Source organism: Aegilops tauschii, chromosome 1 (genome assembly GCF_002575655.3).
Source record: "Aegilops tauschii subsp. strangulata cultivar AL8/78 chromosome 1, Aet v6.0, whole genome shotgun sequence".
Classification (NCBI taxonomy): Eukaryota; Viridiplantae; Streptophyta; class Magnoliopsida; order Poales; family Poaceae; genus Aegilops; species Aegilops tauschii.
This window is the reverse complement of record NC_053035.3, coordinates 416,643,274-416,659,374: the sequence shown is the minus strand read 5'-3', so window position 1 is coordinate 416,659,374 and position 16,101 is coordinate 416,643,274. Positions and strand designations below refer to the sequence as shown.

The window sequence follows — 16,101 nt, the reverse complement described above, 5'->3', positions numbered from 1 at the left end:
GACCCCGCTAGATTAGGCGTGAAATATTGTATACTCTATAGTAGCAGCAGTGCCTTTTCTCAAGCAGTGTGCTGTATATGGAGTATATGATAATAGAAACCGATGGTCATGGTCAAAGTTGCACTTGGAGAAATCGTCACACCTCACCTCTCTCTGCTGCCATAGTAGAGTAGTAGAGTAGTCAGCACTAAACACTCAGCACTGCACTCAGAAGCGCGCGGTGGCGTCGGCACGGGCCTCGGCGAAGCGCGCATCCAGGCGCGCGCCGGCGAGGTCGGCTCGCGATATCTCCAAGAGCCCGACCTGGCGCAGGAAGTTCTTCAGCTTGGGGTGCTCGACCGCGGAGGGGGACGCGCTGCCGGACGACTCGAGGAACCAGTTGGCGAGCAGCGGGTTGATTAAAAGAAACGGCAGGGGGTTTTGTGCAAAAGTGCGTGCGCTGACCGGTCCAGCCACCTGGCTGCCAATTGTCGAGCTGTGATTGGCCTGGGACTAAATCATCACATGAGGTGCAAGTTGGGTACCTGGATGCTATTACCTCTTTTTATATCTTTTTGAAAAAAGAAACGTATAAAAAGATCGAAGCGCGTGGTTCGCGGTGGTCGCGAACAACAACGCACAAGAGAGACGGCGCCTTTGCTCGCGTCGTGTGAGCTTGCTGCCTCGTCGGCTTGCTATCTCGGGCGCGCCGCAAGCCCCCTTTTCCTCGGTAGTACCATCTCGTCGTGCAACGAAACAAGCCCAAGAAAACGCCGAGACCCACCCACCCCCGTCACCACCATCTTCCTTCCTCGGACCCCGCGCGACTCCGGTCTCTTTCTCGCGGCGCCAGGTGGTGGCGCCGGGCCCATGCCGCCACGCGCACGCGGGCACGGGGGCCGTCCGCGCCGTCGGATTCGCTGCCGACGCGCGGGATGCGGTCGAGCCCCACGACCTCCGAAGCCCTCGATAAATAAACCCAGTCGCCGCGCACCCGTCCCGTCCCACACCCACACACTGGGCGCCGCCCTCTTCCTCTCTTCGTTTCGACCAAACCGCCGTCAGAGAGATCGCTCGCTGTCGGCCTCGGCGGCGGCGGCCACTCTCCGCTCCTCTCCCTTCGTCCCCGGGAGGCGGCCTCCCGCTCGGCTCAGGTACCGTCTCCACCCTCTCCCTCCCTCCGACGCATGCATGCCCGCTCCCATTTCTCGATTGGGGACGGACTCCGCGCGGCCTCGCGGCGAACCGGAACATGTTTTCTTATCTTCTCCCCGTCCGACGGACGGACGCGTGATCGGGGCTTCCCCGTCGGGCCGAATACTGCTTTCTTCCCTCCTCCATTCCGATGGCCCGAGTGAGTGGCGATTAGAAAGGGACTTTTGTGGGTGAAAAAAAAAAATGAATGTTGGCCATGAGTGTTGACACAAGTTTATGGATTGGAACCCTGCGCTCTGTTCCTATTTATTATAGATAATAGATAGAAAGTTTTTGCGCTATTTGTTTGTACTACCAAGATAAAACCTTCGCTATAGTCATAGATAGGTGGACTGATTTCAATGAAAATTTGCTTCTTGAAATGTACTTTGCCAATGCTACCTGTACATCCATTTTAGTTACTCAACAAATAAATAATTACAATCAACTGTTTACATCAGCTAGGAAAAAGGAAAACAGTTTTCAACAGTCTACCAATCCATAGTGACAGAAGGTTAACTAGATGTTTCTTCACCCTACACTTAAGAAAGGGGCAAAAGCCAGACTTCCAAGCTCTAAAAGTCGGCCTGGAACCTTTCAAAATGTGGCCATTACGCTGCTTCCAAATGTGCGAGCAAGCCAAATTACATTATCCTTGAAGTAAGGACCAGTTAAATGTCAACAAGCCCACTGGATTGAAAAGGCTAAGCTCCCCGGGGCTCAAGTAATAGGGAGACAGGTCCATACCATTGTGCTGAAATTGCACTGGAAGAATGGATGCTGCCAATTCTCTTTAGCTCTCAAAGGGCATAGCATAAATGATCATCATCGGACACATGCTAATGCCTACGTTTTAGCATATCCTTGGTGTAAATTCTATGATTGAGGATCAGCCAGGCAAATACTTTTATGTTTTAATTTGCGAAATTTGGCTCTAAATCTGTTTTTTTTTCTCTTTGATGAAATTTTCACCAGGAGGGAGTGAATCCCCACCTGAATATATTTGAAAGAAGCTCGTGTGCAGAGTGCTACCGAGAGGATAGATAGTCCCGCCACAAACCGGCAAGGGCTTTTTCATCAGCTGTTTTTAGCCTTTTTGACCACAGAGTGAGGTCATCGACTATGTTCCTTAATACTACATCCACGGCAGATAGTGGCATCCCAGATTTACCACAGTATAACTACAAGGAAGAAAGGAGTGAGCGTGGCTGGCAGACCCAGCGGAGTGCATGTTTCCCATATTCATTCGAAGGGGGAGACACAGGGGCGGATTGCTAGCAGCCGCCAGATGCGTGACGCAACAGGGCGACGGGCTATGTGCCTCCACTTCTCTTCTTTTTCATAATGCATCTCCACTTGTTGGCTGATCTTCGCCTGAACTTCCACACCGTTCGTGCTAATCTAGTACTGATGGCAGGGCCCAATCCTAGCCCTTCAATTATCAAGTATTCCTATCTTCCAAATTCTTCCCTTGCTCGTCCTCACTCTCGTAAGAGCAATCCACGGTGGCAGTGGCAGAGAAAAGATATAACTTGGGTCAGACATATATACTTTAAATAAGAGAAACACTTTAAATGTGAGCATAACAGTTATATTGTCCTAGCAGTAAAGGTTTTGTGTCCTAAGCCCATCAACCCATGCTTTCTTTCTCATTTTCATATCATGTATTCCTCCAATAGCTGCAAGAAACAAGGAAATGCTGAATTGACGAATCGAACAGACGACCTCCCATTTCAAACACAAATGAGACTTCGTTTTCATTGATGAAGTAGGATCATAAGAGGTTCAAATACAAATGCGCCAGCTTACTTATGTTCAATTACAAATGTGGCGGCTGCTAATCCACCAAATGAACCAGTCAAGCACCCCACGGTTGGTCGTTGTGACTTCGGTTGGCCAGTTTCCTACAGCGCCAGCTTACATATGTTCAATTTCCATTTTGTTGTGACTCTAGTCCTGCTGGTCCCCCTCCCTCTGTGACCGGCAATCGATGGAAAGAGTATGGTGTCATTGATTTAGTATGGATGGCAATATTAATCTGCATGGCTTGAGTTGTGCTTGTGTGTTGATATTGAATTCATAAAACTAATATAAGCCAACTTATTACATCTCATATGGCTCTTGCATTTGGTGGCTACTCTACCCTTGATACTTGTTATTATAGTAAGTTTACATATATATTTTTTAGTGTTTTCTTGGTGTCCTAGTAATTCTTCCACTATCAATGCTACTGATATATACTACTGTTTTACCCTGGTACCAATGGTTCAATGCTACGTCTTGTTTAGTACTCGGAAGAAAATGCTTCATCTAGTTGATAACTGCAATGATCCAATGTAGTTCTCAAAGGGCACCCATCAATTCTTGTAGATTCACTATAGGTGGTTTCTGTTTTGGTTTGGAAAAGATCAAAGGAGTAACAAAAGCAGGTGAGATTTTAGCTTGGTGTCTTACTTTCATGCTGGTTTTAATCGCATGCAGTACTTTTTCAAGGGTGCAACCATGCTTCAGGATTCACTAAGCGCTGCTTAATCCTTTGTGATTTTGTTACTGTATAGTCCACTAAGGTTTTTCCTTCCTTGTGCAGGAATTTTTGGTTGATTTAACATGGACAGGGCTAGGAATTTCATACCTGCCCCTAATCAGGAGCTTCTGGATGCCAAGCCATTAAGGTCTTTAGCTCCAATGTTCCCTGCACCTATGGGAGTCAACATTAATCAGTCAAGCACCCCACCGTTGGTCGTTGTGACTCCGGTTGGCCAGTTTCCTACAGGATTTGGTGCTGGGAGCCTTCCTGCCTTTGGATCGTTCGCCACCTTCAGTGCTACTGTGAATGCTTTTTCGCCTGCAGGCACAAGTGCTAGTGTGCCCATTGATGTTACCCCTGTCTCAGCATACAAGACGAGATCATCTGGGGTTACACCACGTAATGATGACGGTGAACCTTATTCGGTTAGTCAGACTTCGGCATCTGAACGTCAGGCTAAGAGGTCAGCTGGTTTGGCTGCTGAGGGCTCAAATGGAGTTAAGGTCAAGCGCCCTAAGCCTATCTACAGGAATCATGTTTCTGGCAAGCTGCTTGCTTTTCTGCCCACTTCAGATAGTACTCCTAGGGAGGCTGTGGAAGCAGTTCATATGACCTTTGAGGCACTCAGGCGTAGACATCTTCAGATGGATGAAACGCTAGACGCTAGCAGACGTGCAGACCTGAAAGCTGGCGCTATCATGATGGCCAGTGATATCAGGGCCAATGTGGGAAAGAGGGTAGGGACTGTTCCTGGTGTTGAAATAGGTGATATTTTCTATTTCAGGATGGAGCTATGCATCATCGGGTTGCACGCGCCTAGCATGAGTGGCATTGATTACATGAGTGCTAACTTTGGAAATGGCGAGGATTCTGTAGCTATATGTATTGTCGCGGCAGGTGGTTATGAGAATGACGATGATGACACAGACACGCTGGTGTACAGTGGTTCAGGGGGTAACAGTAGGAACACCGAGGAGAGGCATGACCAGAAGCTTGAGAGGGGCAACCTTGCTCTCGAGAGGAGTTTGCACAGGAAGAATGAGATAAGGGTCGTGCGGGGATTCAAAGATCCAGCTACGATAACTGGCAAAATCTACATATACGATGGCCTCTATAAAATCCAGGAGTCCTGGAAGGAGAGAACAAAGTTTGGCATCAACTGCTTCAAGTACAGGCTGCAGCGTGAACCTGGACAGCGTGATGGAGCTGCGGTATGGAAGAGGACGCAGCGATGGATACAAAATGCATCAACAAGAGGCAAGGTTATACAACATGACCTATCATCTGGGGCTGAAACGTTCCCAGTTTGTGTCGTCAATGAGGAAGACCATGAGAAAGGACCTGGGCATTTCACCTATACTACTGAGGTCAAATACCCGAGACCTCTAAGCTCCATGAGAGCCTTGCAGGGTTGCGGTTGCCAGAGTGTTTGCCTACCCGGCGATGCAAACTGTGCTTGTGGGCAACATAATGGAGGTGATCTACCGTACAGCTCAGCAGGAGTGTTGGTGTGCCGCAAGCCAGTAATATATGAATGTGGTGAAGCTTGCCATTGCAGCCTGAATTGTCGGAACAGAGTGTGCCAAAAGGGGATCAGGTACCACTTTGAGGTCTTCAGGACCACAAATCGAGGCTGGGGTCTTCGCTGTTGGGGTCCTATTCGTGCTGGTGCATTTATTTGCGAGTATGCTGGGGAGGTCATTGATGAGCTTCAGGTTAATTTGGATGATAGTGAAGATGATTACATTTTTCAGACCGTGTGCCCTGGTGAGAAGACGCTAAAATGGAACTCTGGGCCTGAATTGATAGGCGAGGAAAGCACATATGTATCACCTGATGAATTTCAGCCGCTGCCCATCAAGATAAGTGCAAAACAGATTGGAAATGTCTCACGTTTCATAAACCACAGTTGCTCCCCAAATGTCTTCTGGCAACCAGTGCAATACGACCATGGAGATGACAAGCACCCACATATAATGTTCTTTGCACTTAATCACATCCCTCCCATGACGGAGTTAACTTATGACTATGGTGTGGTTCGAGCTGGGACCAGTCGTGGCAAGACCTGCCTGTGTGGATCATTAACCTGTCGCGGGTTATTTTGATTTACATTTAGGGCGCATGTATATTGTGGTGGATCAACATGCAGGCCAATATGCTAGGTATCTTCTCTGCCAGATTGGTTTATGTATTGCCGATGTGTTCATCCATTTACTGTATTACTCAAGTATGCATCTATTTCACCTGATGCCGAATCGCTATATTTCTGGAGTGACTAGTCATCGAATTTGGCATTTTATCTTCCTCTAGCACTAATATTCTTGTTCGAACAAACTGCTGTAATTACTTGGCACCGCATACATATGATGATGATAGGCAAAAGCACAGCTCTTGTAGTCTTGAAATGCTGCACATCATATGCTATTTACCCATAGCTAAGCTGCATCTGTGTTTATACTTCATACAGTATAAGAAAGGCTTCGCTTTCCGCGTCTCAAAAGTATTTAAAGCTACTGTAGATGTTAGTATGTTTACCACCTTTCTGCTTTACTTGTGGGTTCATATACCATCTTATTTGTTTGGATAGGAACATATACCATCTTTTGAGCATCTGCTCCCCTCACTACTTGTCTGCTCACCTTGCAGATGTTTGTGCTGCTACCTAGATTCTACCAATGTCAGATTAGTTCCTGGGAAGATGGTTAATAATCGGTCGTCTGGAACTGCGAAGACAGTAAGCTATCTTCGAGCTATAGAATGCCCATGTCGTGTCAATGCCGCACTTGGCCTCTCTTCTGCCGGATGGTGGCTTTGTGCCCGCCATTTGTTCAGATACTTGGTGGATGCGTGTGTTGATGTATTTCCTGCTGCTAATCTGTCTTCCCTTCTCCTTGCCATCCGTTTCTGTGTAGGCTAGCGTCAGTTTTAACTGGACCCCTGGCTGTTAGCTGCGACTTGTCAAGACTCGGTGCTGTAAAAACATGTGGCTTAGTCTCGTCTCGCGTTCGGCTCAGATTTTTACCTGTGTCCTGTTCCGTTCACCGTCCCAAATTCTATATTTTCGCGTCTCCATCCTCGCTAGGCGGCTAGCTAAAACATGTGGAAGCTTGGAACACCAAATACTAGTGGGCTCAGCGGTCCATTGATCGTTCCGTAAGCGATGACCTAAGCGTATGAAAGAGTTACCACTTACTACCAGGGGAGGTATTAACAACATAACCAGGCTGCGCAGCCGCACCGTGTGCTAGTTGGGAGCACGTGGCCACACTTTAGTGCAATCGGCCGTGTCCTACAAACCTGTCTCTACTTTATATGATCGTCCAGGCACCAGTAGACAAAGGTCTTACCTCCTTTGATGTAACCTTCTAAGAAAATGTTATGCCGGCCGAATCCAGATGGATCCACCGGAGGCGAAACGCAGACTGGATCCAAGCAGATCCACAGAAGACTAACGTCGGCCGAATCCTGGAAGAGATTCGTCGGAGACACACATTCACATTCCCTCCATCGGCCCTAGACGCACCGGCAAGAAGGGGATGGTACGCGGGAGACATTATTTCTACTATAGGAAGTCATCGTCACCTCATAGCCCCCCCTCCTGTCCCTCCCTCCCCCCCCCCCCCCCCCCCCCCTCCCCCCAAAGAGGCAAATTTGACAATTTTGACCTATAATCGAAATCAAATCACAGAATGAACTGGTTGCGAAACTATTTCACTCCCCTGACCCTTTTGTGTAGCGCCCGCCATGCCGGCGCCACACCTACTGTGCAACGCCTCCCAGATAGGCGCTACACGGCCAGCGTCGCACCCATATGTGCCCAAGTCAGCGTGCAGCGCCTGAGAGCTAGGCGCCACACTACACAGTGCAGCGCCTAGCTCCTGGGCGTTGCACTAGTGCAGTGCCTAGCTCCTGGGCGTTGCACTAGTGCAGCGCCTGGGCGCTGCACAAAAAGGTCAGGGGAGTGAAATAGTTTCGTAACCAGTTCATTCTGTGATTTGATTTCGATTATAGGTCAAATTTGTCAAATTTGCCCCCCAAAGATGCTAAAACTACCTAAAACAAGGATGTGATCCCTCCCGCTGACGAGGGGCCGGGTTCCTCCGCACCTCCAAGGCCCAAAGGCCATCGAAGGCGGGGCGGACCGAGAAATGGAACGGTCCTAGGTGTTTATACTCTCAAAGAACCTCAAAATAATAATCTTCTTGTCTTAGAAAGCATGTCAAATTTTTTTCGCCGTCAAATGCACATTGACAGTATGACCAAGAATGGTGAAAATAACACATTTTTCTCTAATAAAGGTCACTTTTATTAGTTCATAACGTCACATTAAAAAGATATAAGCAAAGTGATTTCACACCAGTCTATGCATAGTTAGGATGCACATAACTGATGCATTTTTAGAAAAGACTTTTATTTCTCTAACATTTTGCACTGACTAGGGATGCACATAACCTTTAAAAGTACGAGTATCAACATTTTTACCTTAATCGGTAGAGTAGTGCACACATTCGGCTGATATTCATGAAAATAAGTAGGAAAACGTGCATCAGATGATTAGAGTCAATTATAGCAAACTGAACTTCGTGGTCAGGTTGTACAGCTAGTTGGGTACTACCTCTGTCCTAGTTTATTTGTCCCATTCGTATTTTGTGTTAAAATTTAATCATAGATATAAGTAATAAAATGTTAATGTCATCAAAAATTATATCGTTGGTTTCGTATTTGAACATAGTTTCTGATAATATTAATTTTCCTATGTAACTCATATTTATGGTCAAAATATGACTCCAAATACAAGGGGACTGATAAATCAAGACGAAAGTAGTATATAGTAGTACTATGTATGCAAAAACGCCCTTTAAAAAAATGTACTCCTTCTTTTTTTTTTGAAATGAAAGGTAGATATGGTCTACCTTATATATTTCAAAACAGGCAACAAAGCCTGGGGACCGGAGGGGTCGATTACATGAAGCTTATATTTAGTACCAAGGTGCCCTGGCTATAAGCTGCCAGTTTGGAGAGATACAAGTAAGGAGGGGGAGGAGAGAAGAGAGAGATATACAACTAGCTAACTTAAACTGAAACTAGCTTAAGCTAGGCAATGTATCCAAGCGGCTATAGCATTGTTGTCATCTTGCTCACGGCTCCTATTTTGCCATAGATGAAGCAGCTGTGTTACAGACTGTTTTACACGAGCCGAGGACCATCTCTTAGAGTTGAAAACCCTGTCATTCTGGGCGTGCCATGTGGTGACAGCGGTGGCAGCAAAGAGAATGTGAAACTTACTAGTGGCCGGCCAACGCTATTCAGCTTGCTCCACAAAGCTTATGAGGTCTAGAGAACCGGAGGCAAGGTCATTTAGGCCGAACACGTTCCAAATCAGTGAAGCCGGATAGCAACGTAGCACCAGGTGGGATGCAGATTCAGAAGCAGGACATATATCACAATCCTGGTGTGTCATGATAGACGTCTAGTGTTTCTTCTTCATATTATCTCGAGTGTTGAGCCAGCCCTAGAACAGGAGCCATAAGAAGACACGGTGCTTGAGGGGAATGATCCGGTCCCAAACCCATGAACTATAAACACAAGACATTCCCCTGAAGGTGAGTAGCTCATAGACGTGAGCTGCAGTGATAGACTTGTCATTGATGGCAGAAAACCTGGTGTCTGGACGATCTGGCGATGGCATGGTAGAAGCCAGGAGTGAGTGAAGGAGCTGTAACTCATAGCTGGCTGTGGCTGACAGGTTAGGGTGAAGCTGTAAGTGCCAAAACCCTTGAAAAAAAAAACCCTTGAAAAAATGTACTCCTTCGATTTGTTGCTGATTTGGTACAATTAAAATGGATTAGAGGGAGTGTTAGTTTTCACCATTGTTGATGATATCATACTGCGGATCCAGATGCCAACGGTGCGGCAGCGTGACATCGGGGTACGGCAATGGCTGCCTGTACTCCCAGTGCCACCGCGCTTGGTGCACCGGGATGTGCAGGCGCCGGCGACCAGGGCGGAAACGCGTCGCCGCCGGAGGAGGAGGAGGGGAAGGGGAGCACTGGAGGACGAGGCGCCGGGGGTGCCCTTGCCCTTGCCCTTGCCATTGCTGCTGCCGAAGAGGCCCATGGCTAGGGTTTGCGGTCGCCGGCGAGGAAGCAAGGGGGGGGGGGGCAGATGTGGACGGGAGAAGTGGATGAGGCCGACCCCGCCGCACGCGTGGTTAAAAAGGACGCTTTCACTGGCTGACGCGTGGGCCCGCTGTCGGTGGTCGTCATAAATAAGACGACCGGTGGCGGTTGGGTGGCCGCCAGGTGGGGACGCGGCGGACGGCAAGGAGACGCGCGGCGCGTCCGCGCCGGCGCATTCCAGGCGCAATTTTGGGCCGGAAATGGGTCGGCGCGGACGCCAGGCGGACACGATTTGAGTTTGGGTCGACGCGTTGGTCCTTCACTTTTGTCCGCGCCAACCCAAACGGACGCGGGCGGACGAAATGGGTCGCCCCATTGGAGTTGCTCTAATCCACCGGCCTTTTTTATAACAAGCAGACGATTGTTGTTGTGCTCCCAAAGGTAAAGTAAAAAAAGTTGTCCCGATTTGTTTAGTCTTGAGCTTAGAAAGTTCCAGAGTGTTGCAATAAACAGATAGTACGTCCTAGCACTCTTTACCTTCGCTTGTGACGTTTAATTTGTCAAGGGCACATGTTAAAGGGGTGGCGGCTTTGATAAAAGTTAATCAATTAGGGCACTCAATTCCGCTACATCTATATATACTGTTTGCCACTCTTCAACTAGAGCACACATCTGCCCTGCTCACTTGGCTGTGCACCGGAGAGCAACCGACCACAGCAGCCGAGAGCGCGTTGGCATCATGGCCGCAGACGCCGCCGGTGACCTCGGCCGGGCCGATTTCGACGTGATCGTGGTGGGCGCGGGCATCATGGGCAGCTGCGCGGCGCACGCGGCGGCGTGCCGCGGCTCCCGGGTCCTCCTCCTCGAGCGCTTCGACCTGCTCCACCACCTCGGCTCCTCGCACGGCCACTCCCGCACCATCCGCGACGCCTACCCGAAGGCGCGCTACCCGCCCATGGTCCGCCTCGCCCGCCGCCTCTGGGGCGACGCCCAGGCCGACGCCGGCTACCGCGTGCTCACCCCGTCGCCGCACCTCGCCATGGGCCCGCGCAGCAACGCCGCGCTCCTCGCCGCCGTCGGGAACGGGGGCGCCGCGGAGGTGGACGTGGCCGGGAGGTGGGGAGGCGGCGTGTTCCGCGTCCCGGACGGGTGGGTGACGGCCGTGAGCGAGCTCGGCGGCGGCGTGCTGGACGCCACCAAGGCCGTCGCCATGTTCCAGGCGCTGGCCGTCAAGAAGGGCGCCGTCCTCAGGGACAACAAGGAGGTCGTCGGTATCGTCAAGGAGGAGGGAGGGCCTGGCGTCCGGGTGACGACGAGCGACGGCGAGGAGTTCCACGGCGCCAAATGCATCGTGACCGTCGGCGCTTGGACGAGCAAGCTGGTCAGGTCCGTCGCCGGCCTGGAGCTGCCCGTCCAGCCGCTGCACATGCTCACCCTGTACTGGAAGATCAAGCCGGGCCACGAGCGAGACCTCACTGCGGCGGCCGGGTTCCCGACGTTCTCCAGCTACGGGGACCCCCACGTGTACAGCACGCCGTCGCTGGAGCTCCCGGGCCTGATCAAAATCAACTACGACGGCGGGCCGCCGTGCGACCCCAACAGCCGGGACTGGATCTCCGGTGGTGGCGACGCCGCCGATCGGGTCGCGCGGTGGATCGAGGAGTTCATGCCGGGGCACGTGGTGACCGACGGCGGGCCGGTCGTTCGGCAGTCATGCATGTACTCCATGACTCCGGACAAAGACTTCGTGATCGACTTCCTCGGCGGGGAGTTCGGGCAGGACGTGGTGCTCGGGGCCGGGTTCTCTGGGCATGGGTTTAAGATGGGACCGGCGGTGGGGATGATCCTCGCCGAGCTGGCCATCGACGGCGAGGCCAGGACTGCGGCAGAGGCCGGGGTGGAGCTCCGGCACTTTAAAATCAATCGGTTTAAGGGCAATCCCACGGGTAACAGCAAGGACGATTAAGTCAGTTTGCTAATTCAATTATGTGAGGCTTTCATAAATCTCAGTAACCTAAATAAGATTACATTCCGAGTGATCTCATACTTTATCTCAAAATGTGTGCTTCAACTTCATCAAAATTATTGTGTTCGTTACGTTTACTAGCTTCATCCATTAGCATCTCGCATGAGAATACTCGTAAGTGGGCTTTAAATCACATTGCATTTTGACCCCAAAACACTACATTGCATTTTAGTGTGACATGCAGAACTTTTCTGGTTAAGATTTTTATTGGTTATGCAAATAATTCTCACAAAGCTCAAATCCTAATGACTGCATTAGTATTCCACACAATATTTAGAAACTATATATCCAATTTTGCAGCAACGTGTGAGGTATAGTATAGTTATTAGTAAGTTTAAAGTAGTCTTTACCCCGAAAAAAAGTAGTATGTTACGCTTACGGAGGATTGCCAACAATTTTTTTTTCGAGAGTACGCCAATAGCGTACCATATTTTTATAAAAGGAAGCAGAATGTTTACAAGAGCCCTACGACGATGCGAACATCGACGAGGTTACACCGACTCCAACTCCAACAAAACTAACAACTACTCTCTCACAAATCTACTCAACCCTACCACTCCCACTCCCGCAAGCTTCCAAGTTTTAATCTCATCTAGAATTTGCTGGGCTAACCTAGTGGGGGAACTGACTTGCTCGGCCCGGTTAAACACTCGCATTTCTTTGTTTCCAAAGCAACCAGGCAGCAGCAATGACAAAAGTGTCAAACCCTCGCTTGTATGGTTGTCGGAAGTTGCTCCTTGTCTTCAACCACCACTCCTGAAAAGTATCCAGAGCGTCTGGGATCTCCACATTGACCTGCATGATAAGGAAACGTTGGTGCCAGACTTCTCTCGCATAAACACATTGTGCCAAGATATGATCCACGTTATCTTCATCCTGTTGACACGTATAGCAAGCCGAAGGCACATCCTGTAACCCATGACGAGCTCTTCGATCAGACGTCCAGATGCGATATTGCACAACCAGCCATACAAAGATCTTGCACTTGAGGGTCGCCCAACTTCGCCAGATGCATGAGGCCGTGCTCGATCTAACCAACCCCTGACATAACCTCTCATATGTGGATCTGGCCGTGTACGATCCTGATGGTTCACATGGCCATCAGAATACGTCCTCTGTATTGACATGTCTCGGGGTGGTAGCAATGACATGTTGGAGGTGGATAAGTTGAATGTGAGCCATGTAAGATAGATCACCTCGAATGTCATTGAGCCATGCATTGTCAATCATTGCTTGCTGGATCGTTCTTCTATTTTTGATGCGCACATCCACAACAGGCACTATCATGGGCGCAACATCCGCGGCAGCGAACCCTTGGATCCATCGACCAGTCCAGAAGAGCACCTTATTTCCTTTCCCTGCTGTGATCTGGACGGTGCTATCAAACACCGCTCTCGCCTCCTCATCCACATCATTTGTCAGCCCATGCCATGGCCGCTCAATGTCAGTACGGCGTAGCCATTCCCAGTGGACTCGAAGAGCTAGTGCTTGTAACTGCAGGTTTTTGACTCCAAGGCCTCCAAATTTCGTTGGTCTGCATATGGTGTTCCACGCAACCAGGCATTGCCCTCCATTAGTTTTGTCTTTCCCAGCCCAGAAAAAAGATCTCATCCAAGTATTGATTTCTTCAAACACCCAGAGGGGTGGGTTCCGGACGAGCAGATAGTGTATTGGCCTAGCTGCTATGACGCTCTTGACAAGGATTAGTCTGCCTGGTCTCTGTATAAGGCCTCTCTGCCATGCTGGGATGAAATGCTTAACCTGGTCTAGCAGCGGCTGCCAATCAGTCCTCGTGAGCTGGTTTATGGCGAGCGGCAACCCAAGATACTTGCATGGAAACATCCCAGATTGGCAGTTTAGGAAGCTCATCACTCTCTCCTTGTCGTCTTGATCTCCATGGATTAGTACGGCAGAAGTCTTCCTGTAGTTTACTCGAAGTCCTGAGGCCGTCCCAAATATACTGAGCGCCTCTCTCACACAAGCCAGGTCAGAAGCAGATGGCCGAATGAACAGGGCCACATCGTCGGCAAATATGGATAGCCGCTACGTGTCTTTAATGCCCGAGAAGGATGAGAGTACACCCTCACTAGCTGCCTTGCTAATCACTGCTGTAAGGATGTCCATGGCTATAACAAAGAGAAGAGGCGAGCTAGGATCTCCCTGCATCAATCCTCGGCTGTGGTAGAATCTTTTTCCAGGACATCCGTTTACGACCACTTTAGTGCTCGCAGATTGCAACAAGATTTCCAGCCAGCGAATGAACCTTGGACCAAAACCTTTGGCTCTTAGCACTTGGAAGAGGAATGGCCAGGATAGTGTGTCTAAAGCTTTTGATATATCCAGCTTAAGAAACACACCTGGGGCTCTTCTAGCGTGGATTCTCCTTGGTACATGTCTAACCATTAAGAAGTTGTCATGAAGCACTCTCCCCTTGATAAAAGCAGATTGATTGGCATTAACTAGGGCTTTCATCTGCCTCCTTATTCTGGTTGTGAGCATCTTTGCAAACAACTTCTCAAAGCTATGCGTCAAGCTGATTGGGCGGAAGTCGCCCACCTCCTCAGCATCACTTTTCTTCGGTATAAGTATGATGTAGGCTCGATTGAGTTTCGCAAAGCCGGCTCCATCACATACATAAAGCTTGTGCACCGCTGCCATAATGTCATTCTTGATGATAGGCCATGCTCTCTGATAGAACGCTCCAATGAAGCCATCAGGACTCGGGGCTCTGTCGGGGTGCAGCTCATTTATAGCATCAAGGACTTCCTGCTCCGTGAACATGTCGTCAAGATCAGCTAGATCAATTGGTTGGACATCTAAGTAATCCAGATCAATCGTGAAGTCACGTGCTTGATCAAGCCCAAGCAAGGATTCAAACGCAGCTGTTAAAACCTCTTCTTTCTGTCTTTGCTCCGTGTACACAACATCTCTAACTTTGACGTGCGGGATGAAATTTTTAGCTCTCCTTCCGTTAGCAAAAGCTTGGAATAGTTTTGTGTTTGCATTGCCCTCCCTGATCCATCTCATCCGTGATCTCTGCCTCTCAATGGTTCTTTGAAGGGAAGACATGCCCAACAGAGCAAGTTTAAGGGTGCGCCTAAGCCACAGTTCCTGGTCCGTTAAGATGCGGCTCTCTTGTGCTTGATCAAGCCGAAAGATCACCAAAGTTGCAACGGCCATGAGCAGTTTAATATTTCCTGTCTTTCTTTGACTCCATGCTTGCAATGCAACTGCCGTGTTTCTATATAATGCATCAAGCCTCTTGAAGGGATCTACTATGCTATCATCGCAAACCCAAGCCTCCCGCACAACATCCTCAAAGCCCTCCAGCTTGGTCCAATATAGCTCAAAATGAAATCTCTTTTTAGGGCAGAACATGGCTGCCGTGTGAAGGTGCAGCGGGGCGTGGTCAGACACACCAGACGATAAAGCTTGGAGAAGACAGTCCGGATTCGCCAACTCCCAATCCACCGAGACTAGCACTCTATCAATCTTGGTCATGGTAGGCAAGTCTCGCTCATTTGACCAAGTGAATCTCCTTCCATGCATGTACACTTCTTTGAGCTCGTTGTTGTCCACGAAAGCCCTAAACTTTCCCATCATGCTTCGGTTTAGGTTAGCATTGTTTTTCTCCGACGCTCGCAAGATCATGTTAAAATCTCCCAAGACCATCCATGGTCCTGGACAGAGCTCTCTCCGCATGTTAAGCTGCTCCAGAAAGGCCGTTTTGAGCGCATCTCCTTGCGGAGCATAAACAACCGTTAGCCACCAACGATCTCCCGCTTTAGTATGTATCATGCCTGTTATAAAGTCAGTGTCCAACTGTAGCTGGTCCACATCCACCACAGAAGAATCCCAAGCAAGTAGGATTCCTCCCCTAGTCTCAACAGCCGGCAAATAAGCATAACCATCAAAGGATGGCCCCAAGCATTGCATAACTGAGTAGCGATCAATTACATCAAGTTTAGTCTCCTGTAAACAAGCTACATTTTCCCTAATGGTGCTCACGAAGCCTCTCACAACATCTCGTTTGGCTGGGTTGTTCAGCCCCCTCACATTCCAGCATATGATTGATGGGCTTGGATCCATAGATGAACGAGCATCCACCAACTCCATCCCACTCCGGGGACTACTGCGCTCCCACAACTACCGAATCCTGTGGGGCAAGCGCCCCTCTGATGGGCAGGGTCTTGCCGAACAGAGCTGCAATCACTCGGATGTGCTGCTCGCGTAGCGGTGACTCAAACAGCCCCTTG

The 16,101-nt window shown here is 49.4% G+C and overlaps 3 protein-coding genes across 3 annotated transcripts; 2 read left to right on the top strand and 1 right to left on the bottom strand.

Moving 5' to 3' along the window:
• The first annotated feature begins 980 nt into the window (after positions 1-980).
• Positions 981-6,713, top strand: LOC109767262 (histone-lysine N-methyltransferase, H3 lysine-9 specific SUVH1-like). Its single transcript, XM_040388526.3, has 3 exons — positions 981-1,133; positions 3,761-5,862; positions 6,347-6,713. Exon 2 carries the CDS (start codon positions 3,781-3,783, stop codon positions 5,803-5,805), a length of 2,025 nt encoding a protein of 674 aa, XP_040244460.1. The 5' UTR covers positions 981-1,133; positions 3,761-3,780; the 3' UTR covers positions 5,806-5,862; positions 6,347-6,713.
• A 3,806-nt stretch (positions 6,714-10,519) lies between these two features.
• LOC109767279 (probable sarcosine oxidase) lies at positions 10,520-11,838 on the top strand. Its single transcript, XM_020326044.3, has one exon. It carries the CDS (start codon positions 10,559-10,561, stop codon positions 11,783-11,785), a length of 1,227 nt encoding a protein of 408 aa, XP_020181633.1. The 5' UTR covers positions 10,520-10,558; the 3' UTR covers positions 11,786-11,838.
• A 2,050-nt stretch (positions 11,839-13,888) lies between these two features.
• Positions 13,889-15,346, bottom strand: LOC141035893 (uncharacterized). The gene has a single exon (XM_073506351.1). The coding sequence runs from the start codon at positions 15,344-15,346 to the stop codon at positions 13,889-13,891; it is 1,458 nt and encodes a 485-aa protein (XP_073362452.1).
• Between the last annotated feature and the right edge of the window lie 755 nt (positions 15,347-16,101).

Bases quoted from the DNA above. Each gene is read 5' to 3' on its own strand.
- LOC109767262 (XM_040388526.3), top strand. From the start codon at position 3,781: ATGGACAGGGCTAGGAATTTCATACCTGCCCCTAATCAGGAGCTTCTG.
- LOC109767279 (XM_020326044.3), top strand. From the start codon at position 10,559: ATGGCCGCAGACGCCGCCGGTGACCTCGGCCGGGCCGATTTCGACGTG.
- LOC141035893 (XM_073506351.1), bottom strand. From the start codon at position 15,346: ATGACCAAGATTGATAGAGTGCTAGTCTCGGTGGATTGGGAGTTGGCG.